Below are 26,953 nucleotides of genomic sequence, written 5' to 3'. Positions count from 1 at the left end.
AATATTGTTTGCCTGCAAACAGTTGAGTGTTTGCATAATTACCCGTTTGTTCCTGCACATGTGTATGTTGCTGGCATAATATATATTGTTGAAAACTCTCTCCAGAATGTCAGCTGGGAACACTAGGGAGTATAAAGCGACCAGGAACAATCACATTGTCATCACCAGGAACAGCATCAGCAATAACTATTAGTGTGGCTATGGCATTTGAGATAGCATCAGTGCATATAGCTTGGAAACTTCCTTGCTACATTGCTTTCTGTCCCTGTGTACCCAGAACATGTTTTCAGTACTGCTGGTTGCTTTTAATGGACAGATAAGGCCATTTATTGCAGTCACTGATAAATATCTATCTTTTCAAAGCATAATTTGGAATGGGCCCACTATCTGTCCTTAAACATTCTTCAAAGAAAGCTGATGACCAAGATGGTAATGACTATAACTAAATGTACTAATCTCTCTTCCTCTTTCTGTGAAACTAAATTTGGATCCTGGCTGGAACACAAGCACGTACAAGCAGAAACATGATCTGTTTGTGAAACAGGAGTATCTATATTTTGCTTACTACTAAAAGTAATGGAACTCTCATAATCTCCTTCCCAGAACACACTATTAATTTTCCACTGTCATCATTCCAGGCTACCTGCCATGCTCCCTTGCAGGCAGACATGGAGTTGCAGGTGAGCCATTAGTTGATTTTGCCCTCACCCAGGGTATCAACAAGGCCAAACAGACCATAAGGTTAACAGAAAAGCCAACAGAGGACATGAACAAAACTTTCACTTCAACATCTCAGATGGGAGACTAGGTCATCCCTGGTCTACCTATCCCCACACCTGAGCCCAGTGCTCTCGCTACCCAGGCACTTCCCTCTGGGGGTCTCTTGGTTCCAGTCTCTGCACCTGATGTTAGGCCTCTTACCTCACTGGAGTAAGATCCCTCTCTGAAGTCAGAGGTCCACCCACAGCGACTCTTCTCCAGGGACAGCAGGTGATACTTTCCAGGTCAGGCTTCTGGCCACTGTCAAAGAGACTCCTGGCTGACACCAGATACCGTTGGGTGCTGGCTGACTGAAGTCCTCCATATAGGAGGCTCCCCTTTCTAGGAGCACCTCTTATAGATTCAATATTTCGGTGGGTTCCCCAGAGAGCTCATCCTCTAGGCTCAGTTTCTCCTGGGAGCTCCTCCTCACAAGAGCTTCCTGTCACCCCTTGGAGCATTCCCTTCTAACTGAGTTTAGGTAACTGTTATTAACTAATCAGCCACCTGGACCAGTTATGGGAAGACTAGGACCTAGCTCCCCATAAAGGACAGCTACCATACATAGCGTGTGGACTATTTGCTATTTAATGACCACTTTTATTATGGAGATTAGAGGTTTAGCATGAGGTTTGTCACAAGGTGTAAAAAGTCTAGTTAATAAAAGTTATTTCAGTGCGAGAAAATTCCAGTGAAAAACCCATCTTTCTTTAAAATGGATCTTGCACAACATTAGAATTTTCTGAAAAGCGCTAAAGCACTTTAGACTCCCAGACCCACTTTAAGAAGGTCTCTAATTATTTATCTATCTCATACATAAAATGTAATAATTCCATCACACATGATCTTTCAAGGTTTATTCAGCTTCTAGCCCATGAATGATGAAGAGGAAGAGTATATAAACAAAGGATTATATTATCAGAGATCTTGCTTAGTCATAATGACTGTTCCTCAATCAGACAGTGTAAGAGAGGCAAAAGCCAGCAGAGGTAAGTCCCCTAGAGGCTCAACAAGGATTCCTTTCGATTCACCTGACAAGAGTGTCTATTTGTGGACTATGTGGTGTCTGCATTAGGTGTTAATTGTGATATATGCAGGATTCAAACTAAGTCAGTCTACCTATTGTATAGTAATGCCTCTTGGTGCATAGGTAGCATATACAGCCTAAATCGCTTTCTAGGAGGCCGGATCTCTAGTGAGCAGGGACAGTTCTACGGCTGGGCGAGCAGGGCTGTGGCCCTGGGTGACAGTTTCTAGGAAGTGCTGTACCACTGCACCACTCAGCCTTTTAAAAATACATTTCAGGCTTGACTGCTGCAGGATGGGGCAGTGAAAACGTTTTCCACCATGGCTGGCAAAACAGTTAGGGCCACTCCTGTTCATAAGTGCTCTGAGGGCAGATTGACTTCCACACCGACCTGCATACCCCATGCCCACGAGAGACTGGGAATTTAGCAGCAAATATTGCACAGGGGTAATCTCTATACACTGTACTCCACTTTCTACTTACAAAGCAGTTTTACACTTTATTATATTCCATTTTACAACTTTACAGACTACCATTACAATTTCAACTCATACTTACGCAATTCAATACATACTTTGATAAATGCCTTTCAGTGTACTGTATATATTTAACTAAAAAAGTACAAAACAAGCACAGTGTCCGGGCACTTTCAATGTTGCTCAGCAAAATAAGCGAGAACCCTGTTTGAAAGCTTGTTAATTTTTTGGGGAAAAAAATACTGAATGTATACTAGTCACTCATTTGAATTTTAACATCCTTTGCACAGCTCCAAGTATTCCTGAGACATATCTGTAAAGTGTCACTTTTACTTGTAAATCTCTTTATATTTCGGCAGTGGATCTAAGCGAACCATAACCTCCGTCACCAGATGTTCCGCTGATTGCGCAAAAAACGTGTAAGGAGTCGTGCATCCAGGGAGAATGCATAGTATCTTCTTGGTACATCTAAACAAAAACAAGGTAGTAATTAAGTCACGTTTCAACTCATTATTCACTCATGATATCACTATTTTAAAAGATACACAAAGCAAAAGTGGCATAGCATTACCCAATTTTGTCTTCAAAGCTGGGTTGCAAAGGCAGCATAACAAAGAAATGAGAAAGAATGGTTATTCAGTAACTACAGCATGATACGTATATATTATTAGGTAGATTTCAGGAGACGAGACTGTTCAACTTAAAGACAGGCAAGACTCTTTCTAAGAATTCCTTACTGCTATACTTGTATATTTTAACAATAGCGCAGAACAAATGTTATTTTAGTGGCAATCAGGAATGTATTACCAAAGAACAGAAAGCTGCTTGTGAAAGATGTTGTTCAACCAAAATCAATATTGTATAGTATGATCTGATGACCTATACACATGACCTAGAAATCAATCTTCATTATACTGCAGCATTTACTTTAAAATGTACAAAATGAAACACACACACAGCTCCAGAAACTGATATTTCTCAGTCTGATTTCAGTAGATTTAGCTTTATAGCCTTGCAGACTTCTCTAGTTTAGAAAATAAACCTAAATTCTGTGACGCAAATGTCAGGCTGAGCGGTAAATACAAATACAGATAGGAACCCACTTGCTTGTACAACCTGATGGTAGAAAGATTCTAGGTGCTCAGATCCCATTTAAATAGGTGGGAGTTCTGAGCCTTCCCTACAGAAGCAAATTGACCCTTTGCTGACAATGGATGTCAGTGCAGGGTGGTGAATATAGCATAGTTGCAGGTATAGAGATGAAGAGACTGGTTTTGGTACTCTCAGAGAGCATGGCTGTAGAGCTGGGTCAATAATGGATTTACTGGCAATTTTGAAAAAAGTCAAAAAAATTGTTTAGAGTGAAAATGAAAATTTTCAGAGGATTCAATAGTAAAAATTTGTTTAGAGTTGAATAAAATGTTTTGTTTAGATTGTGAGCAATTTTTTGAATTTTAAAAATATAATTAAAGGAAGATTCTGAATGAAAAGTCTGTTTCAAACCAAAAAAATAAAACTCCTTTCCCCCACTAAAAAACAGTTTGGCAAAATCAACACCAATTCATAAATGTTTGTGCCATCAATCTTGCATTTATTGCCAGAAAAGTCAGGGCCCGGTGGGAACTACAACATACTACCTATCTGCTGTACCCTGATTTCAACAAGCTCCTCCTGGGGTAGGTTACTGGGGGCTTAGTGTACCTTCTGTGGGGCACTGGTAAGACAAAGGAATTACTCTGGATTTACACTGATGGAACTGAGCTCAGAATCTGGCCCATTTCGGGCCATCTAGCACCGTGCTTCTTTCTGTGGTGCCCTGTGTCCTCCAATTGCAGTTCCCCATCTACTTTTGCTTCTACCCTTCTCTTCCCCATCTCTCTCTCTTGCAGCTTCCCGTCCCTTCACTATCTTGAGTAACCTGAAAGTGGGTCTCAGGGGGGCATCTAGTGGGTTGCCCTTCTCCCTCCCATATCAAAATAGCATACAATATTTGTTTGTTGGCTGATTTTTAAAAACATATAGCAACCAATTTTTTTAAATTTAAATTGGGCCTCTAAACTAACCCAATTTTCTCCTCTGTGTTTAACCAAGGAACTTTGCAGAAGAGTTCATTATGGTAAAACTGGTAAAGATGTTTTATTGCTATTAAATGCACAGAAGATTCAAAGCCGACCATTATCTACATCTAATAAGTAAGACAAACATGAAGATCAGTTTTGTATATATGAAGTCTTGGGCTATTCATTCTATACAATGCAAAATGTGGACCCTTCATTAATGAAAACTAATATTCTTAGCTAGCACTTAACCTGAAAACAGTAGATAATGCATTAATACAGGGGTAGGCAACCTCTGGCACGCGTGCTGAAGGCGGCACGCAAGCTGATTTTCAGTGGCACTCACACTGCCTGGGTCCTGGCCACCGGTCCAGAGGACTCTGCATTTTAATTTAATTTTAAATGAAACTTCTTAAACGTTTTAAAAACCTTATTTACTTTACATACAACAATAGTTTAGTTATATATTATAGACATATGGAAAGAGACCTTCTGAGAACGTTAAAATATATTACTGGCACACGAAACCTTAAATTAGAGTGAATAAATGAAGACTCGGCACAGCACTTCTGAAAGGTTGCCGACCCCTGCATTAATATGTTGTCCCATTCTTCAAAGAGAACAAGATGGTGGATTTTTAAATGTGTTCAGATAATAGGGAGTATATTAACAATGCGTCTCTGTTCTAAGAGCCCCTTACCCGCTGTGATGCTAAGGCGTGGTACTGGCTGATTTGTTTTCAATTTGAATATTGCAGAATTAAAAAAACCTCAAATTCTGGCAGCTGCATGTAAATTCAATAGCTTAGTCAGGCTTACTTGCAAAAGGAGTGGAAGTAAGCAGGTGCAACTCCTGTGAACTTTTCTGGCCAAAATTTAGCAGTGAAGTAAACAGGGTTATAATATGTGGCGAAAACACAGCAGGGGGCAGGTAGCAGAAAAAGCAACTGACTAGAAGATGTAAGATAAAGCAGACACCCCCCCTCCTTAATACCTTCCTCTTTCCCAACACTCCCTGGGCCAAATTCAGCCGCAGCACAAGAGAGGGAAACTCCCACTGACTCGAACCAACCAACCAAAAAAACAACCAACATTACATCCACTTGGTTTGCAAATGCCAAATGGATGCAAGTTATACTTTGCCACTTACATACATTTTCCTATCAATTTACACAACTGTTTGTGTCACCACTGAATTTGATGAAATATTTTTCAAGAGTAAAATGGTACAGTTATAGAAATGAAGGGAACTGTTTAATTGTGTGCAGACCCTCCCCCCAGAGTATTTTAATGTAAAATAATTTCGATTTCACATGTTCATTTAAAATTATACTGTATATAGTATTCTAACCTGTGAGAGATGAAATTAGTGTGCATAACATGACTAGGAAATTCTGAGAACATCTTGTTCAATCAGAAGTTACGAACACTTGGAAACACATAGTACAAACACAACTATTCATTTTAGACACCTGGTACTGTAGCTTTGTTATATTAACTTTCTTTTATAAATTAAAGATATGATCCCAAAAGTAGAGAGATCAGTTTGAAGAGCCAACTGACCTCTGATTTCATACCATGTTAATGGATGGTACAAGTTATTTTTCTGCATCTGTTAACCCTATGCTATTATTGATCATAGATTACATCTGTACAACACCTTTCACCCAGAAGATTCCCAAAGTGTGATTATAGTGCACGTATATCTAATGGTATAACACCCACTTTATTCCCTCCTTGGTTTTACATGCTGTTTAACACATACACTGCTGTTTAGGCCAGGAAGCAGAAACCATCAGAAACATGAGGGAAGGAATTTATATAGGCAAGATGTAACTAATCAAGTTGCCAGCAAGCCAAGACTTATTACTGTACTCTTGCAAAAACTGCCGGAGTTCTTCATGCCTATACATGGCTAGGATCCTAGTTATTTGCATCTGTGAAGGCTTCACCCTAAAGCACGGTATGTGGCAACTCCACAATGAGGCACAGGCTCAAAACAAACTCAGAGGTTAGAGTTCCACCTACTGAATCATCCACGCTTCCATATTCAGGGGCTTGGGTTTTCATATGCAGTTAAATAATGAAAGAAAAATTTGAGCCTGTTTTCAAGCACAAAGAAAAAATCCCATTTAAGTCCCTGACACACAATATAGCCATGTTTGGGTAGCAGACTGGGAGCATGTGTAATTCTGTGGGCAAATTAATGATAGGAAAGTATGGGAGGTGTCATTTCATTTGTAAAAGTCTACAGGATCATAATTTCAAAAGTGTCACCCTCTACAGCATGACAGGGAGGACTTGCTACCCCCCACCCCCAGGGCCAGATTAAGGTTATGAGGGGCCTAAGTATGAATTACAAAGTCATCAAACATTCTTCTACATACATATTTACATATTATTTATTTATGTAAAATTAACAAGTTTATTCTACTCTCACGACACGCAATTCTTCAAACAGATACTTCTGAGTAAGAGGTAGCACGAGGGATGCTACGCTGTCCTTCTCCTGGGCCTCCTTCCTCCTAGGTAGTGGAGTGCTTGTCTGTATGAGGATGAACACTGCAACATTCCCATCCTGCTCACCTCTTTCAACCTGGTGCGTCTACCCTCAGCTCTCCACAGTGCAAAGCCAAGCCCTGCAGGTGTTTCCTCCAAGCACACCACATACCCTATCTCACTCTGACTGCAGCATGGGAGGCAGCCAGCTTTTATTATGTAAAAGAAAACCACTTAGGTGTAAAATCCACTGAAGTAGAGGAAGTAGTAGTGGGAAAATTACATTGGGTGGCATTGTATTTTAGGCTGTCTTGGTCTGGAAGCTGCCTCCCAGTGTTGCACTGGCTGAGGACAATGAATTACAGTTTTCACATTGAACCCAAATGTTATTTGTGGGATGATACCCAGTTTGCATAGTTAATCTCCAGTGATTCACCATATCAGGCCATTCTGTCACCAAGCTCTTCCACAATTAGAATCATAGGACTGGAAGGGACCTTGAGAGGTCATCTAGTCCAGTCCCCTGCACTCATGGCAGGACTAAGTATTATCTATTCTAGAATGTGTGATCAGCAGCTCTAACACGAGGTTTTTTAAGCATGAGTTCTGTGTGCATCAGCCCCCTATGGTTTGCATTTGTTCGTTTTAAGCTTTCTGTAAGAAAAAGGTAACAGCTAGAAGTGACAGATCTTTAGATGGTTGTCCAGTCATAATATTTAGCACTTCTGTACTATGTTAGCTCTTCAAAATCACTGTACAAACATTAAACAAACTTAATCTAAAGCCTTTCAGCTTTTGAATGACTTGGAGTTGACAAAACAGAGCTATTCCCTGTTGTGTTCTCTGCCTCCCTGAACAAAAAGACTTAATTGAAAATCAGCATCTTAAAAAAAACAGTAAGGATCTTTCAAAAGAACAGTCCAACCAAGGCTGCTGTAGTGACACCTTTGTTACATCAGGTCTGGTGTTTAAGGCTGGTGTAGAATGAAGGGAGAGCTTGCTGTTTCATTTGCAGGTGTAAATCAAGCAGACCTTGCTTATTTTTCCCCCCTAAGTGCTCAGAGTTTAGGGGAGGAAAGTGAATGAGATTCTGCTTATACCAGGTGTGAAAAAGCAGAAGGAACCAAAATCTATTCTTGTGCAAAAATCTGTCCTCCCTGAAGTCAATAAGGCTACACAGGTGTAACTATCAGCAGGAACTGGTCTGTGTTCTCATTCCCTTCTCAAATCACATTTTCCAGTTGGGAAAGAAGTTAGATTGAGTTGGGGCAGAAAAATGAGGACTAACTTCAGGTTTATTTAGCTTTAAGTTTTTGGAATGAAACTCAAAAGAAATCCAATATGAGGTACTTTTATGATGGATTGGAAGGCTAGAGAACCAGCAAATGGACAGAACCTGCCTTTAGCGTATTCAGCCAGTCTTTCTATCACAGCCTGCTAAGAAGTGGATTTAAAATCCTTGAGGGAGCCGGGAGGGAGAAACCTACAACATTGTGGGTTGAGCTTCCTTTAGTGTTTTTGCAAGCCCTTAAAAGTACAAAGCTGCGTTGGCCTGTGGAACTAGGCTGAGCATAAGGAAAGAACTCGGTTCCCTGTGCATCCCAGTACAGAAAAATACACCAAAGAAAAACATTGGATTTCTTTGATTTTTTTAGTACAGTTCAATGCAGTATTGAACACAGTGCATCATACAGCTGCAGCCCCTCGATGGAAAGTACTGTAAAAGTTAAAGGACTGGTATCCAGAATGGGATGTTTTGTTTTGTTTTCCTACAAATGTGTGGGAGTTTGTTCTTTATACCTGGGAGGGGCAATAGTTCAGGCTGGAGCTGGATAGAGTGTGGGCAGGTTCTGTGCAAGCTTCCCACCCTACCGCTCTGGTACTGCCTCTTCCCCTGCCCCCCACAGGCACTCACCATTGTCCAGAAACGGGATCCAGCAGACACAGAAGGTGATGGTGATGGGCACTAGGACCCAGGATGCAGCATTCTGGAGCTGCCTGCCAGCCTCAGCCAAGGAGAGGGTCAGAGGGAGACTCTTCCCTCCCTGACAGCTAAGCAGAGCTCCAGAGAAATCATGGGTGGGGAGGCAATGCCTGCTCAAACGACACCCATGGCTGGCACAGGTTCCCATGGTAACCGGATTTTTAGTGTCCAGTCATCAGTGTTAACCAGATCCCTGGCAGCGTGTTCCTACCAGCCCAGCTGAGCTCCTTCCAAGCCACAGGGGGCTGCTTTGCCTTTCCTTTGCAAGCTCGCTCCCCCTCACCTGGCCCCGGCTCTGCCCCCTGCCTGACCAGTAGAGCCTAAAAATAGGAGGGCCTAAGGCTACCGCCTTATTAGCTTACTGGTTAATGCAGCCCTGCCCACCCCCCACTTCCAGCTTGAAGGCCTCTGGTTGGTGGGAATTTTAGTAATAGAATGTCATCAGAAGTGGGTCAAGTTGGGTATGATTCCCCTGCTGCCACCAACACAATGGTACCAAACATGACAAAACTAGAACAATTATCGAGCTGTATATTTGACAAAATGTTTTCAAAAAAATCAATGTTTTTGTAATTATACTTTACCACAGGCATGGGAAACATGCAGCCCTCACAACGTTATACTGTGGCCCTTGACTGACAGTACCGTGTTACCAGTTAATGTTCAAACATGACACCTGAATCATTTTTTTAATGTTACAGATTACTGTAAATAGACGGATTGCATCAAGTTGATTTGCCATCATTGGGGAAAAAAAAGCAGTTCAGTGGTATTATCAGCTTTGCTTATTTTGCCAAAAGAGTTGTAATGAGGCACTGATTAAGACATCAGAATCCATCTGCAAACAGTATGCATATAGTTATATAACATACATTACATACAATCCCAAAGTAATTTATTAGAAAATCCTTGTTTTTACTTTGGTCTTGATCATTTTTAGGTATCAATGGGGAGACAAAGAGCAACAACTAGAGCCGAATCTTTGGAGGATACCACCACTGAGGATCTGATTACACATAACGCTTGCGGCACCTTACATGCTCTAAGAAATGCACACAAAGTGAATATGGCAAGGTTGGAGAGAAAGTACATCAAGCAACAGGAAAATTGATGGGATAAGTGCCAGCTGTGGGCAAGAATTGCCTTATACTAAGTCCCAAGGTATGTGTTTAGATAAGAACACCTGCTTCTTCTGTGGTTAGCCCAAAGGCATTCATTATTCACAGTTTCAACATGTGAGACATGGCATTATGAAGCTGTTGCCATGCATGGTTCAGTGAAGTTTCTTCGTAGCTCTCATGAAGAGGCTGACACTAAAATTATCTTGCATGCCATCAATGCCACAAAGAGAGGTGCAACTGAACTCCATGTGTTTGCACAAGACTCAGATGTTCTAGTGCTCTCTGTGCAATTGAGACGGAATGCACGCCATACTCATAACTTGCTGATCACTAATATCATGGTAAAATGCGTGTAGCACCATTAGGTGTAAAGTTATGAACATAAGCTGACATCATGACTGAAGTGTGTTTCCCAGCTAAGTCTGAGGAGGGGCTAACCCTGTTTCTCTAAAACAACGGGCAAGCCGATGCCCCAGCCAGATGTCAAGAAAGCTGATGGGACCTCATGTATCCAGTGACCATTCTTTGTCAAGAAAAAGGGACTTGGACATAGAGATCTGCATCTTAGCAAAAAACAGCTGGAGGTCTCCTTCCTCCATCAGACCTCCATCTCCTGGTTCTCAGCTGGAAATGTTTTTCAAGGGGGGGGTACTGAAATTATAAAAAGGAGGAGCAAACACCCCAAGAGACCTCTTCCTCTCTCCCTCCCATCCATTTCACTCTTTGCACCTGAGAAGACAAAAGAAGCAGCCGTTGGTCTCTGGGGAAGGGGCCCTGACGGTCAGTAACACTCTTGGAAGCATGTGATAAGAAATTTTGCTTTGAATCTAATATAGTTTGTTAAGCTAGGCACTATAAAGTGTTATCTTTATTTTTCTAGTAATCATTTTGACTTTTATGCCTCATTCCTTGTACTCACTTAAAATCTCTCTCTTTATAGTTAATAAACTTGTTTTACTGTTTTACCTAATCCACTGTGTTTATCTTAAAGTGTCTGAGTAACTATTTAAGATAATAAGCTAGTGTATATTATTCCCTTAAAGGAATAATGGACTTAATACATTTGAACTGTCCAGGAGAGGGCTGGGCGGCATAGGACATACATTTATGAGGGGAAATCTGCGATTGGGAATATGATGGGGTCACGTGGCAGAAGTAACCGAAGTGTGGTGGAAGTTTGCAGTCACACACAGACACACAAGGGGTGGCTGGAAGGCTGTGAGCAGCCCAGGTGGGAGCTACAGCAGCAAGACACGGGAAGGCACCGAAGGTTACAGGGCAATGATGAGACAGCCCCTCACTGATCGGATTGCACCGTGGTATGTCACAGAGATGCTACCCAAGACTTTCAGAAGATTCTGTTTTTGTGCCTGCTGCTGAGGAGCAGAATTGCAGGGTATCCCTCAGAGACCTGTTCCTATCACTCTGACCATTAAAAGCTGCCACTCTGCCAGGTCTCCACGCCCTTTCAGAATGTGACACTACTGGAGGTTGGCTGGAAAGACCAAATTATCTTACTGGAAGGCTTTTGTTTCAGCCTCCAAAGACTCTATCCTGGCTCTGGAGGTGCTTGGAAGAGCTGAGACAGTCACTGATGACGTCATAAGTACACTGGAGGTGTTTACATGCCAAGATTGCCATTTGAAGACCAACATTATGACACTTGCCAACATTACATTGGTAGACGTTTTCCAAGAGGCAGGCAGACAAAGCAAAACTGCCACTGAGAAGGGGTGCTGTCTAGAGGACAAATTATCAAGCAATGGAATGGCTCTGGGATGATCAAAAATATCCAAATCCTATCAAGCATGAAGAGGTGTTGGAGGATGGACTGATCACACTAGTCATGTGTGAAATACCATGTGCTGCCCAATCAATCCTTCAGCTAATCAAATGCTCGTGTGCAAAGACCAGGTGCTCACCACCATGCAAATGTTTAGCTAGCAGCCTTCCTCGTACAGAGAAGTCCAAGTGTGATGTGGACGAGAATCAGTGTGACAATGGGTCTAGCAGTGATGCCTGTATAAGAAGGTTGTAAGCCAGAGGCCCAAGGGGAGTCTCTCTCCAGACTGGGAGAGAGCATGGCCTGGCTTCCTGCAGGAAGGGCACTGGGAGTGAGGCAGGGCTGGGGACAGGCCAGAGGAGCAGGGGAGCTCCAGGCTGGCAACTCCCCAGGCTGCAGGGCCTGGTCCAAGGCCCACGGAGGTACTGGGAGGCAGAGGAAGGCAGCAGGTCTGAATCCCCTTGCCTATGATGAGTGGCTTTTACACTGCAGTCTGCCCCAGGGAGCAGGGGCTAGGTGATGACTGGCAGGAGCCCAGACTGAGGCAAGGTGGGGATTAGAGGGTTGGGGGTTTCCCAGAGAGGGGAGACCCATAGAGACTGGTGGGGGTATTGCCAGGGGGCAGCCCCCGGGTAAAGGGACACTGGGTCCGGGAGGGACACGGGGGCCAGCGGCAGCGGGACACCAACCTGCAGAGGTGCTCCGAGGGCTGTAGAGCTAATTTCCTGAGACGACCAGCAGGAGGCGCCACAGGAGTGAGTCGTCCCACGCTTACAGAATATAATAGTTCTAGGTTTGCCATGTTTGGTACAACTGTGTGCGTGGAAGAAAGGGTTTGCAAATGATACCCAGCTTGACCCATTTCTGAAGATATTGTATTATCAAAATTCCCACCAACTAGAGGACCTGGAGCTGGCCACTGGGGGGGAGGAGGAAAAGGCGGGAGTGAGTCCCTCCACTGAAATGATTCTGTAGAATTTTGAGAGTCAGATGACCCCTCTCTTACCTTCCTATCACTAAGTTGCCCATGGAATGTGATTTCACTACATTGTGCTCGCAGACTAGAGATAATATTTCAGCATAGTTTTTGGAATCTCTTTAATACATGCCTGTTCATGGATGATGTCGGAAAGCTCTTTCACCATGTCTCTGAAGTTTGATTTTAGTCCTTCATGGTACTCTACTTGGTCCTCCTTAATGAGCTGCTCATTGAGTTCCAGAGCAAGTCCACAGGCCTGTATAAAATTCCTGGGGATGAAAGAAATAGGCCCTGGGCATTATTGTTTCTCATTCACATTTGCAGATTGGAGCCAAAAAAACAAACGGATGTGGGTCCAGGGGGGTTGGACTAGATGACCTCCTGAGGTCCCTTCCAACCCTGAGATTCTATGATTCTATGTGCGACTTTGTTTACAAATTCGCCCCATGAGCAAGCACAAGGCAACATCTAATAAAAAAAGCAGCCCACAGGTTCTCTCTTGGGTGGCCCTGAGCAAAAAAGGATGTTTGTAGTCTATTCCTCTCTGTTACTGTTACTCTTGGATTAAGTTCTCTTTCACATAACCACTTCTCCCCTGTCTGAGGCTGTGGTGAAATAACTGTGTGCGTCTGACTTTCAAAGGCTGTTATGAAAAGGATAGAGCTGCTGGGACCGCAAGATTGCGCAGCAGGGTTAGGGGTACAAGATGTCTTCCCTCCTTCTTTCGTGGCAACCATAAGTGTCCGGCACTACTTCCCAGGGGTGCCCAGTGCCCCAAAGGGGACAGGAAAGCAGAGTCCACAGCCTGCTCCCCCTGTGCATTGGTCAGCTGTGTGGGGTGAGAGGCAGCTGCACCCAGCAAAGGGGGCAGCAGCAGCAGGCGAGCAGGCTGGGTGTGCCTCATTGCTCCCGGAGGAATTCTGGATACCAAAGGCAGACTAGTAGGAAGGAGGAGAGAGGGAAGGACAAAAGTGGGGGAAACCTACAATGGCCCTAACTGAATGGAGGACGGGAAGTTAGCTAGTTAATATATTTAGTTATCTCTTGGGAGGCACAGAGTTGGGCACAATTCTAAGACCACAGAGAGAATGACAGGATAGATTGGCAGGTAGGTAGATAGATTGATAGACAGACAGATGCAAGACAAATTCTTGTTTGAAATCAAATATCTTTGCAAAAGTAGCAATGGAAGCGAGAATAATGGAACCACATGGACAGTAAATGGATTTATTTAAATATTTTAAAAGTTCTTTCCAGTTTGACAGCCCCCCTAGAAAAGTCTCTCTTGAAAGATCAGGACATGAACCATAATTTAAAAAAAATAACAAACACACAAACACACACACACACACAGTCTTTGGTTTTTAGCAAGACATTTCCCCTTTTAAAAAACAGTTTTGTCTAGGTGTTGAGACTGGGCACCTGATTGTTTTTAAAGCTAGAGCTTTCATGTGCTGAGTCAGCTTCAGTGTGCAGCAACTGCTGGTGTATTATTTATTATTACCATTATTATTGTTTTATGTTATTTATTGTAGCCCCAAGTGCTCTAGTCATGAACCAGGATTCCATTGTGCTACACGCTGTACAAACACAGAATGAAGAGAGAGTCCCTGCTCCAAAGAGCTTACCATCTAAGACAAGAGACACATGGATGGATACAGACAGACCAATCATGGGGGAGTATAAAAACTAATGAGACAGTCTGAGTCAGCGTGACGGGCAGTGGTCTCAGGGTTAGAAGGAGCCAAGATGTTCTGACTAGGATTTGGTAAACTCATCATGGTCAGGATACTTTTGGGCCAGGAAAGTGGAAACCAGTCTCCTTCCAAAATCAGAAGGACAGTACCAAATCTTTGAATTAGTATTTCAAATCTTAACTTTAATAATTAAAAATATAAGAAAAACCATATATCCCATTATGGCCAGCAGGCTAATTCAATTACTTAGTAACCTACCTGAACATTTCTTTTAACTCATTCACCTTCTTCGCGGGATATTTGCTGGACTGATTGTCATTCAGGAAAGCTCTAGCATAGGCCAGCGGACCAGCATTAACCTAAAACCCAAAATGTGAGAACTCATTTATGCTGCAGCTTTTAGGTTAATTTCAGAGGGTAATAAGTTTGTTTTATTAGAAATATTACTTAAGCTATTACTTCATGCCACAAGATGTGCATTTCTATATGGTCATGGGATAACAATACTATAGTACTGTTTATGTAACGGAACAGAAGGCACCTGTAGTTCAAAATGTCAGGCTTTTTGGAATGGAAAAAATTTCTTTACTGATATTCTGAGTCATTTTCAATAAGACATTGTGATGATATTGTCTTGAAAAGTATATCTTCATACAGAATTAACAATATTAAGCAACATATTGAATCTTGACATCATATGATATTATTAACATTTCCCTTTTTTCCCAGAAAATGTTTAAAGACATTATATTCGATATATTCCTGGTTTGAATCTCTTTAAGAGGCCAGCTCCTAATATAAACCTTTCAGTCCTGTTCAAATTCTATTACTAATATTTGTTTTATTTCCTTCAGGATGTTTTTCCAATTTTTTATTTATTACCACCAGTCCCATATCATGTGCATGAAAGAGGGCCTGGCTGTCTTGCATTTCATACAGATATCTGGGGCCATATTATGTATTTTATTATATTGACATGGAGAAACATACACCCTGTAAACTAAAAATTACTGAACTTGCACTACGTTAATAGTAGATTTAATATCCATTGTCTGCATCATCTCATCCCATTATTTTGCTGTTATTTCACATTTACAGTCTAATGAAATTACACATTCTAGACATAATCTTGATTGATGCTTACTTTATTAAAAATCTCTTTCAGAGAAGAAAAGCACCAACAAAGCTATCTGTATTAGAAAATTTTACACACGGGTTTGAAGTTTCAGCAATCTAGATACACTAAAAAGAATGCACGATAGGAGTTTATCAGCTACAACGGTTTGCTTTAAGGGTTGTGCTAGACTTTACTTTTCTATTTATGATCTTTACATACAAAAAGAAAAATGAAGAAATTGACATTCCTTCATTTCCTTTTTAGGGAGTGACCTCTTGAGACACATGGGCCACGTCTCAGACTGGGGACAGGTCAGGATTCATGAACCTGTTTCTGTCTGTATTTTCCAGGTCAATCTTTCAGAGCTGTTAAATATAACCAACACCTGCCATAAACAAATAATGGGCAAATACATATGGGCCTGATTCTGCGAACACAACTGGGCATAGTGTTTACTCCCATGAGTAGTCCCATTGACTTACAGTGGCAAGTATTACAGTCAGTATTGTTGGCAAGATCTGGCCAGCAGTGCTCCAATGAGCTAGTTAATGATTTCTGGAAAGTAAATAAGCTGTTCTGTCAACAGCGTAATGATTTCAAGATGTTGTGCTAATGACGGGCCTTACCTGTACGGAAACACAACCCTGCAACTTCAGCTGCAGCTGGATCATGTCAACCTCATTGGAGGAGCAGAGTTTTTGCAGCTCTGCTGTCTTGTCTTTTATCTCATCAGTAGCAACATCAATTGGCTTGAGATCAACCTGTTGTTTGTTATTTACTGGAATTCTCTTCTTCACATATGGAAACGAGTTTGAAGCTATTAAACATATCAAACAGAATGTACAGTCTGAAAATCTTCTCAGTAGACCCCTTCCCAAAGGCTCACAGAACAGATACAGACAGGTCCCTATCCTGAGGATCTCACAAAGCGAAGGTAAAATCCTGGCTGTGCTGAAGTCAGTAGTAGTTTTGCCACTCAGTTTCAAGAGGAGTCAGGATTTCATCCATAGAGTTTAGGCATGACACGATCACAAACAAGAAGGGGAGGAAGTGGTGAGGTTGAATAAATCAGATCTAAAACAGTATGGAGGCTCAGTCCATGTCCAATTAAAATGAAAAATTCTGCACAGAATATTAAAAATGTAAAAATAGTTTAAAATTCTGCAAATTTTGTCACTAAATAAATGTGGAGGCTCCAGCGTGGCATTGGGGAGCACAGACCACTGGCTGCACAGAGGTGGGACAGGGACTCCAGGACAGGGACTCTATGGTGAGGCTGCACCCAATCCTGACACAGCGCCAGGGCTGGGCCTGCCCCAGAAACACCTCGGGGACCCACCCCTCTGTGCCAGGTGCACCAGGTGTGGGCAGGCAGACTCAGCCTGGCAGGATCCAAGTGTGGAGGGGCTTAGTGTGGGGGGGATCCAGGTGTGGGGTAAGAGGGTTCTTTATGGGGCAGTCTGGGTGCTAATGGCTCAGTGGGGTGGGGTGCCAGGGGGATCTGTGGGGGAGGAGGGTCTGGATGCAGGGGCAGTGGGACTCTGCAGGGAAGTCCCAGGTGAAGGTGGTTGGGGCTCAGCATGGGGAGTGCGGGTGCTGGGGGAGGGAGCTTGGTGGGGTGAGGATCCAGCAGATGGTTGGGGCTCAGTGGAGTGGGGGGGAGTTCATGTGCGGGTGGCTCATTGGGGTGGTCCAGGTGCACAGGAGGTGGGGCTTTGAGTGCAGGGGTTGGACTGGGTGCAGAAATGGGAAGGCTGGATGCAGGGGGTGGGGCTTGGTGGGGGGGAGTCTGAGTGCAGGGGTGGGGGGTCTGAGTGCAGGGGGGTAGGGACTCGGCAGGGTTCCAGATGCATGGGGGTTGGGCTCAGCAGGGAGGGCCTTGTGGAGGGGGCTGGGGCTTGGCAGGGTGGGGGTTCTGGGGCAGGGGGTTGTAGGTGTGGGGAGTGAGGCTTGGTGGGGGTACTGGGTATATGGAGTGTCCAGATGCAAGAGGGTTTGGAGGACAGGGCAGCAGTTCCCCATACAGTGACCCTGCTCCCCATAGCTGAGGAGTGATAGGGACAGGAAGCGGGGCAGGGGGGTGGAGCCAGGGGAGGTTTCCGTGGGTGGGTCTGACCCAGCCGCTTTGTGCAGGGGAAGTGCACTCCTCCCCCATCCCCAGCCCAGCCTGGACTAGCAGCTGAGCCCTGCACAGAGTAGGGCTGAGGAGGGGTGGGGCTCGGCAGGGTGGGAGTTCAATTCTAGGGGACTCCTCCACCTCTGCCCCCACAGTGATTTACTTCTCTACTGGCTGCTCCGGGAGTCTGAAAGGATACGCCCATGCTGCTGGGGAGAGGCAGGTGACCATTCTTGCAGCTTCCCTTTGCTTTCCCGTCAGAAAGTCATTTTTCTGCCGGGAAGTAAAGAAATCTGTGGGGGTCAAGAATTCTGTGCCCACATAGTGGTGCAGAATTCCCACAGGAGTAATTTGAGATCCAGAGGTTAATACTGTAATTAGCTGACACTTTAAACATTCTATATGTGGGAATAAAATGAACAAACCAAAATGAACAATTCTGCATGATTCTAAGTTACAGAGAGTATTCCTGCCATTTTTTGGAGGTTAATCAGCTGTGATTTGTGTGTTAAAACAATATTTGCTGATTCCTATTCCCTAATATTTAGAAGGTCCTACTCACTAGTTAGAATGATCCGTCTTTTGCACTGCTCTTCCACAGAGCCATGTTTTTTCCCAGATAAGGTATAAGGAGATTCAAACACAAATCTGCGAATGTTGTGATTTCTTTCAAACTCAGTCTTTCTTTCAGAGAGCTCTTTGTCTTCAAAGTAGGGCTTCACATAAGTCACTTGAATATGAGCATATTTGGGATCAAGATCTTTGACATTGACCTATGATAGAAGAGAGTTATTTACTAGAAGAGGAAACAGGCACAAACTACATTAACGACCAGTTTAGATATTCACGTATTTATCCATCATGGGTGTAATTCACCCCATGCAGAGGACCTGTATGAATCCTATACATCACTTTAGTTCCACTTACATGCTATTTCATGGGCTTAAGTGGCACACAGGCCTTGGACTGACCCTGCTGCCTCAGGTGAATTTCACCCACAAGAATTCCTTAGGACCTCTGCCAGACAGTGTCAGGTTGCTTATGCGAGGAGTTCCCAGCGCCTTCACACAGAACCTCTCTACTCTACAGCCCAGAGCTAACTCTTCCAAGCATTTTGTTAGCAGGGCTGTCTAGATTCAGTGACACCACATGCCGTTTAACTCCACCTTATTTGAATCCTGGATAATTTTTACATTCTCTGCTCCGAATTTTTCTCCATAAAGTTTAAGAAGTCTTAGGGAGATCTCCGACAGGCCCGTCAGCTTGGGTTCCTTGTAAATGTATTCCTTGCCATCCTCTTCTTCAAAGAAAGTCTAGCATTAATCAGAAAGGCGTAGGCGGTGAATGGAGAGATTTCGTGACATTAAACATTTAATTTAAAACTTATTTTAAAATGGGTTTTAAAAAACTTCTCAGATAAGTTAGGTTTATATGTTAAAACAATCTCTGTATAGTAATATCTAAAAAGTTGGTGAAACTTTCAAAGTGAAAATCTGGAACCTGTATTGGGAATAAGGCTGAATATCATTTAGTCACATTATTATAAATGTAGTTAGAATGATCCCAGCCAGGGGCGGCTCCAGGCACCAGCACACCAAGCGCGTGCCTGGGGCGGCAAGCCGTGGGGGGTGTCCTGCCGGTCGCCATGACCATGCCGCCAAATCCATGTTACCAGAAGACCTCCCACAGGCGTGCCGCCGAAAGCCACCTGACTGCCATGCTTGGGGCAGCAAAATACATAGAGCCGCCCCTGATCCCAGCATACAGAAAATTAAAGCCAGTTGTTGCTCCTTGTACATTTTATTAAAAGGGATTCTGTCTTTGGTTTTATAGAAGTCCAAAGTGAGAGACATCAGACTATGTGCACTGCAGAGACAGCCACTGTCTGAGTATGTCAAACCTGTAACAACAATGGACCATATTGTGCCACCAGTTTTTAAGCAGGCTTTCCCCCTGAACACACCCATGCTAATATTCTGAAAAAAGTCACAATGATTTTCTGCGGAGGGAAATATCCACTGTCGCTATTGGTTCTGTATTGCTTGTGTAATCCAAAGTGTTTTTTAAACTTGGTTAACTCATTACAGTAATATTTATACAGGCTAGGATTTTCAAAAGCGTCTAAGTCACTTAAGAGGAGAAGTCTTGTTAAAAATCAATGAGACTTGTATCTTAAATCAGTCAGCTGCTTTTGAACATCCCACCCAGTGTCATAAAGCTTTGTAATAACACATTAACAAGGTACAGAAGCCCTGTACTGAAGAGTTTACTATATAAAAGAGCACAAGTGAGCAAAATATAGAACCATCTTAAAGAAGCTAGTGGTCAATGCAACGGGAATGCTTCCTGAATGAGGCGGCTGAGCAAAGACAGGGTGCTTGGGGCAGGTTAGTTGACAGGCTGATCTATGTACTTACTTGTCCATAAAAGGCCACTCGGAAAAAGGTTCCTAGAAGTCTTTTTCTTGTGTGCATCACCTCCAATATTTTAGTGTAAGCACCATGAAGTGTTCTGTACAACTGAGTAAGTTTCTGGAAAGCAGAAAAAGCCAGGTGTGTTTCAACATTATTCCAGTAGAATTATGTGAGCAGGAAGTCAGAGCCGATCCTGCAAAGTGCTGAGCACTCTTGTCCTGATTAAGCCTAGCACAGAAGCTCCTTTGAAAATGCCAGACTGAAACATGTGCCTAATGTTAAGCACAAGAGTAGTCCCACTCATTTCAGGAGGGCTGCTCCTATTCAACTTTAGCACACGCCTAAGTGCTCTGCTAGGTTAAGAGCTCAGCACATTGCGGGACTGAGCCTTTGAAAGCAGAGCTGCTTGAAATATTTCACTCAAAGTTTTTCCAATGAAAACTGACCTTTTCTAAAAACTGAACTTTTTGTGAAAAACTGCTGACGTATTTGAAACTTTGTTTTTCCTGAAACTTGTGGTGACATTTTTATTGTTATGTTTTAAATCAGAATATTTATTGAAACAATACGCAAAATCTTTATCCAACATTTTTGTTTACCAAAGACCAAGATTCCAGTAAACAAAAACGCTGGAGAACTATTGCTAACAAGATTTCTGTAAAAATTCTGATTTGAAAATGGTGACAAAATGCTGTGGAATCTTCCAGGAAAAGCAGAAAATGGGTCCATTTCAAAGCCTGCGAAACAGAGCTTTGAAGTCCCCTGAGAAACATTTTTTGACCCACTCTACTCGGCGCATTCTTTCATTCCCCCACCTTTCCTAAAGCCATAGGAAATGAAAGACGTCCCTGAGTGTCCCCTGTGACTCACACACAGGGCCAAATTCAGCCCTCAGACATATAGGCATTGCTCTCAGTGGGGTCAATGGGATCATCCAATGACAGCATGTGGCCCATGGGGTACAGAAAATCTCCTGGCATCACTGAAAGCCTGTCCTCAAGAATGCCTTCCCTGCGGATTTGATTGTGCATTGAACCTGTTCTGAGGGAAAGTAACATATACAGCTGCATGCTGGAGCATAGCTCACATTTCTTCTGTCTCGTTAGCAGCCAGAAATGACACGGATTTAGGAATGTGCCTGCACAGTACTTTGGGTTGTGAACCACTAAGATAGGCAAGCACTGCGCATTAAGCAAGTCAAGGCATGCTGGAGGTACAGTTTTAATGTCTGGTTTCTCATCTGCTTTCAGTGACTCAATTCCATGGTCTACAGCAGAGCAGCAGGCGATTGTAGACTCTGTTTGTCAGAGGATGGAGATGGATGGCAGGAGAGAGATCACTTGATCATTGCCTGTTAGGTTCACTCCCTCTGGGGCACCTGGCATTGGCCACTGTCGGTAGACAGGATACTGGGCTAGATGGACCTTTGTTCTGACCCAGTACGGCCGTTCTTATGTTCTTATGTATAGGGCACTACTAATTTCTCCAGGATGGTGTCCTGCTGAGGTGGGTTTGGACACGTTGGGCTGCATTGCCTCTTGGAAGAAAGCTCGAGGATCACGGGAGAAACAAGTTTCCATCTGGGAACAGGAGGAAATGTTTGCCTTGGAGCTTTGGTGGCTCTGGGTCCCATTTAGTGTCAATTACCCCCAAGTCAAAGGAAGGGACTCATTCAAGTTTTAAAAAATCCTCAAAGCTTCGAAGCCTTCCCAAGTCTAAGGGCACCCAGAAACAAGGGCTTCTATGGGCACGTGTGGTGTGGATGGTAGCTATAATCTTTGTTGAATTGGGACCCTATTTAAGAGATCTCTGTGTCTGCGGCATCTCATAGGAACTATTAGCCTCCAGATTCTTGCTTTAACTTATTTTGTTTAATATTCATCAATAATACAGAGCGTACAAAAGAAATAATACATCCATCACATTGGCTCATCACTCACAAACTAAGAATTTTTTTACTAGCAGCCTGGGGAATTCTCATTAACACAAAGCCAAGGTCCAAATAGCTACCTCAAACTCACGGCGCTTTTCATAAATCGGAATGATCAGTTTGGAAACCTCTGAAATCGTTTCGTAACGTTCTGCCTTCCACAGGCCATCTACGCATTGTTCCAACAGCTCCACTAGGACTTCCTGTATGAAGCACAAAAAGGAGGCTGTTCATAGCTAAGTAATCTTAGGGAGAGGTACCATGAAAGACATCAGAACAGTTCAGCAGCACAAGGGTGGGTGATTCATTCTTAAAGAATTATTCTCATTCAATCTAAGGTTCTGCGACTTGGAATCCCACCTCGCTGTAGTGAACATCCATCATCCCAGCATCATCTTTCATGGCTCCCTCTTCATCAATATTGGACGTAATTTTCCTGAAGGCTGAGCATCCATTAGGGAACAATTCTGTGGAAGGCAAAAAGAAAAATAAAGTTAAAATTAAAATATTATCGAACAGTCTAATGTAGTGTATGGAATACCGTGCCATGGTTACCCATGCTACATCTTTGTCATGCAGATTCCCATTGTATTTGGTGCATTTGTGCATGAAAAGCTAAACTTACTTTCATGTTATCTGTTATACAGTGGCTTATGTTTTTGCATTGTTAATACGCACCATCATGCCTCAGCATAGGAGGCAGTGTGGGCTAGCAAACAGGGCACTTATATGCATGTCAGGAGACCTGGGTTCCCAACTGGGTGACCTTGTTGAAGTCACTTCCCCTCTCTGAACCTCTCTTTCCCCTCCCAACCTTTGTCTGTCTTGTCTCTTTGGATTGTTAGATTGTTTGGGCCCAGACTGCCTGGGCATGTACTGCACCTGGCACAACGGAGCTCAGATCTCAGTTGGGGTCTCTAGGTGCTATTGCAGTAAAAATAATAACGTCCAAAAGCACTTCAGTGAAAGGGTCGATTGCAAAGTAAGAGGGACAAGAAAGGTCTCAAGGCTGCTCTGCCTTTGTACCATAAAGGGAGGAATAGAACCAAAACAGATGAATCAGCACATTAGAGAGTGTGGCCTCCAGCTGACCCCTCTGCAGCTGCAAGGAATTTGGGGGAGTATTAACTAATCACTGAGGCATGGATACATATTGCCCCTTGTGTCAGCCACACTGGTTCAACAAACTGTCAGCCTGCATGTCCTCTGAGACAGTGGCTTATTCCAGCAGCCTGGATCTGTCTGATGGCAGAGCCAGCTGGCCTGCTCCTTCTGATGGACACCAGCCATGACCTGGCCAGCCTGTTCCATCTGGTAAGGGCCCCACTTCTCAGAAGTACCCCCTCCTCCACCAATAGCCTTGGCTTCCTCTACCACAAAGCAATGAACACATGTCTCACTTAGCAACTACTGCACAGAGTCAGCTGTGAACCCCTGATGGGGGCTGCACTGTACAGGAGACGAGAGAAGGAGTGAGGTGTGTTTGTGTTCTGAATATGCATGATGAGTGATGGGCGGTGCTGTGTGCTGCAGCACAGGGTAATGAATGCGCAGGGCTGGATTCTGAAATTGAGAATACTTGTTGGGCATGGCAAAAGTGTCACTTTCCTGCACATGTGATGGATGAGCAATGTAGTTCAGTAGCAATACTAACTCTCACATCCTTTGGAACTGTTCCTCTTTTTCTGCTGGCTTCAGTCTCCCTTTCTCTCCAGTCACATGAATGGAGAATATCCAGATTTGCAATGACCCTTCCATTTGCAATCATGTAAGTTTTGTATATGTAACCAGAAATGTATGCCAACAAGGAGCCATCAATCATCTTTGCAAACTACAGCTGAAAATCAGCGTTTCCTGGTCTCTGCTCCCTTCTTCCTAGTGTTTACAGATCAACTGCAGCCAGAGATATTCAAGCTACAGTTTCAATGACGCCCTTTAGATGAAAAGATCAGAGGGAGCCGACCGGTGGAGTGCAGTACATTAACTGTCAATGTACGGAGTTATTCGAAAGAAAAACTTTTTACATGCAAAATGGTGATATTTTAAAACCAACCAGTCTGCCCGCCACTTCCTGTTCTGCACTAAGCCACAATGTCCTCTGTCACCGCTGGCTCTTTATCTAGTTGTACAGGGCGTAGAACAATTCCGCTTTCACTGCACTTAGCCTGTACGCCCGCTGTGAAGGAACCCACTACTCTGACCTCTATGCAACGACACCTGTGGCATGAGCAAAATATCGGGGAGCCAGTTTTTACACTGATTAGGACATTTCAGTCCTGTGTTCGAATACCTAGACTGGTATTTACATGTGTAAATTCCTATGCCACAGAGTTCACTATTTTAGAAGAACCCAGTATAACCTGAAAACAGTTGTTTACCAAATCAAGTGAATTTGATCTTGAAAACATTTTGATAACCTGTAAATTCAAAGATAGACACAAAGAAAAGGCTGCCGCATTCCCCACTCCAATAGTAAACTCTTACTTTTTCTGTGAAGAAACTCTGCAACAAGGGCTGCTACATGGACATAACACATGGCAGCCTGCAAAATACAAAACAGGAGCAGTTATAGTGTCAGTTGGACTCTCTGCCTCTCCCACACCACCTGTTTTCAGTGGAATCTGACAGATTACCTCAGAAAAGTCTCCATTTTTGACATGGATCTTTGCCATGCTGTCCAGCCATGTTTTCCTGAGCTCTGGGGTACTAGCATAGGACTTGGCTAAGCTGTACTGTAAATCGATCAACATTTCAGGGTCCTTTTCATGTTCTTTCATTTGAGCAGTAGCCATAAGCACGGTACGGATTCTCTTGGTCAAATCTTTGACTTCTGAGGGGAAAGCAGTTGCCTGGCACAAAACAAATCTAATTAGAAGCAAACACAGAAATAAAGATGTTCGAGGTTTTGTCACAGAAAGACAGATGTCAACCCTTCAAGTCACTCAGCGTGTAATGGATTTAATTACTATGTAGACTGCACGTAGCAATTTTCACATGCAAGATACAGGAGATGATGCTGACTGGACTTTTGATACATTAATCCTATACTGTGTCATTTTGTTATGCAATCAATGCATTTCACCTTGGGCCTGCAAATCCTCTTGTTCAGGGTCAAAGTTTGCACCTCTTACTTGAGTTGCTCATTTAACAGTAGCCAAATGGACTTCAGTAGGACTACTTATGCTTACGTACCCTACTGGATTGGCATGTGGGTGAGCAAGTGCTACTCAACGTGAGTACAGGCTACAGAATTGGGCCTTCAATCATTCCTGAAGTATTTTTCACTTCCGTCAACGCCTGCCTCACTTGTTCGCTGTCTAGTGTGGTCTATTGTACTAAAAGTGTGCGCAGTATGAAAACAATGCGAAGTAAAAACTAGAAATAAAGAGACATACTCCCTTCCCTGTAAAGTGTATTACTTAAGGTCCACATGCAGGGCCACCCCTAGCCATTTGGGTGCCCTACGCAGCCCCCCTGCGGGGGGGAGGGGGCTATGTGGGGCCCCAGGCCTCCCTCCCCCAGGGCCTGGGTGGCAGGAGCTGTGGGGGGCCACTTTTGAAGGCCCCACAGGCCCAGAGTGGCCCTGGAGATTAGCCGGGGGTCAGTAGCAGCCTGCTCCACTTTCCTCGCCCCGGCCCCAGCCATGTCGCTCAGGGGAGGGGGCTTGGGGGAAGGGATCCCCCACTCACCGGCAGAGGGTTACAGGAGTAAATAGTATAAATACATAACATTCAATCTTTAAATACGATCTCTGTGTACATTTCCCAGACCATGTACTTGGTGGTGGTAGTGCAAACTTATTGTTTGTTTTAATTCATCAAACTTACCTTCATGGGCCTGTCACTGTTTGCAAAGTTATTAATAATGGATAGCGACTCCTGGAACCTTGATCCTCCATTTAGTGCCACATCTGCTATTAACTGGCTCACTGCAATTATTATCTGTTGGAAAAGGGACAGGTTCTCATCCATGTGCTTTGTTGTCACAATTGTATAAAAAGACATTTGTGGGTCAAAACTCTTTCAAACAGAATGAATACAATTAATCCACGTGTGCGACTGCTGTGACTTCTGCAGCGGCCAGCGTGGCTGACCCCAGGGCTGCCCAAGCAGCTGCCCTGGAGCCAGCCGCACCAGCTGCTGCTGGAGAGGCCTGGGACCAGCTGCACTGGCTGCTTCTCTGGCGGCTCTGGGCAGCTGGCCCCGGGGACTGCATGAGCAGCGGCCAATGTGGATGGCCCAGGGGACCACCTGAGCAGTGGTCCTGGGGGCGGCGGGAGCAGCCGCAGCTCGGTGGCTCCTGGCAGAGGTCCTGGGGTGGCCGGAGCAGCCACAGCTCGGTGGCTCCTGGCAGAGGTCCTGGGGCGGCCGGAGCAGCCACAGCTCGGTGGCTCCTGGCAGAGGTCCTGGGGCGGCCGGAGCAGCCGCAGCTCGGTGGCTCCTGGCAGAGGTCCTGGGGCGGCCGGAGCAGCCGCAGCTCGGTGGCTCCTGGCAGAGGTCCTGGGGCGGCCGGAGCAGCAGCTGGCCCCCTGTGGCTTCCCCCTCACCGGCAGTGGCCTGAGTGGCAGCAGGTCCCCCTGGCAGCTGGTGCTGTGGGCCTTCCGCAGCTGGTGCCACCAGGGCTCCTCCCCGCCCTCCAAGATTCAGTCAGGGGTATTTGTGGTATAAGTGATTCTTTGTTTCTTGCCTGTGACTTGTCCATGAGTTTAATTAAAAATACCCATGATTACATTGTAGCCTTAACCATAACCGGTCTCATTTTCTTGTTTACTCTTCAAAATCTGAGGATTATTAAACCACAGGACGTAGTCCCGCTGTCAGAACAGCGCATTTTAGGACTAGGACTAGAACAAGCAGACTACAAATCCTAGGCAGGAGTTATTAGATGCTATGTTATATTTTATCTCTTTTGTGGTTTATCACAGCTTGTAGCCCATCTGCTACTCTGGCTGTTTTTATCATGACTGAAAACAACAATACAACACAAGCCAGAACC

At 44.1% G+C, this 26,953-nt stretch overlaps 1 protein-coding gene and 1 long non-coding RNA gene across 5 annotated transcripts in view; one reads left to right on the top strand and one right to left on the bottom strand.

Annotated features, from left to right (window-relative positions):
* Window positions 1-1,603: 1,603 nt before the first annotated feature.
* DOCK11 (dedicator of cytokinesis 11) overlaps window positions 1,604-26,953 on the bottom strand; it is a 114,419-nt gene continuing 89,069 nt past the window's right edge. For 3 of the 4 annotated variants that reach the window (XM_045029544.1, XM_045029546.1, XM_045029545.1), the window contains 12 exons: window positions 25,786-25,899; window positions 24,592-24,807; window positions 24,443-24,500; window positions 22,319-22,425; window positions 22,039-22,161; window positions 20,032-20,145; window positions 18,781-18,927; window positions 18,177-18,387; window positions 16,125-16,315; window positions 14,640-14,740; window positions 12,815-12,953; window positions 1,604-2,730 (listed from right to left, as the gene is read on the bottom strand). In XM_045029544.1, the coding sequence (XP_044885479.1) occupies window positions 2,608-2,730; window positions 12,815-12,953; window positions 14,640-14,740; window positions 16,125-16,315; window positions 18,177-18,387; window positions 18,781-18,927; window positions 20,032-20,145; window positions 22,039-22,161; window positions 22,319-22,425; window positions 24,443-24,500; window positions 24,592-24,807; window positions 25,786-25,899 (1,644 nt within the window). In that variant the 3' untranslated portion in view covers window positions 1,604-2,607. Of the gene's footprint in view, window positions 2,731-2,833; window positions 2,852-12,814; window positions 12,954-14,639; window positions 14,741-16,124; window positions 16,316-18,176; window positions 18,388-18,780; window positions 18,928-20,031; window positions 20,146-22,038; window positions 22,162-22,318; window positions 22,426-24,442; window positions 24,501-24,591; window positions 24,808-25,785; window positions 25,900-26,953 lie in introns of all 4 variants that reach the window. The other variant, XM_045029547.1, reaches the window with a different exon arrangement.
* LOC123377105 lies at window positions 2,605-15,696 on the top strand. The gene is made up of 3 exons (XR_006582085.1): window positions 2,605-2,745; window positions 9,742-9,962; window positions 14,220-15,696. It is a non-coding gene; the product is annotated as an uncharacterized LOC123377105 (long non-coding RNA).

Source organism: Mauremys mutica, chromosome 9, assembly GCF_020497125.1.
Source record: "Mauremys mutica isolate MM-2020 ecotype Southern chromosome 9, ASM2049712v1, whole genome shotgun sequence".
Taxonomy (NCBI): Eukaryota; Metazoa; Chordata; order Testudines; family Geoemydidae; genus Mauremys; species Mauremys mutica.
The sequence above is the reverse complement of the archived record's forward strand: the minus strand, read 5'-3'. Positions and strand labels throughout refer to the sequence as shown.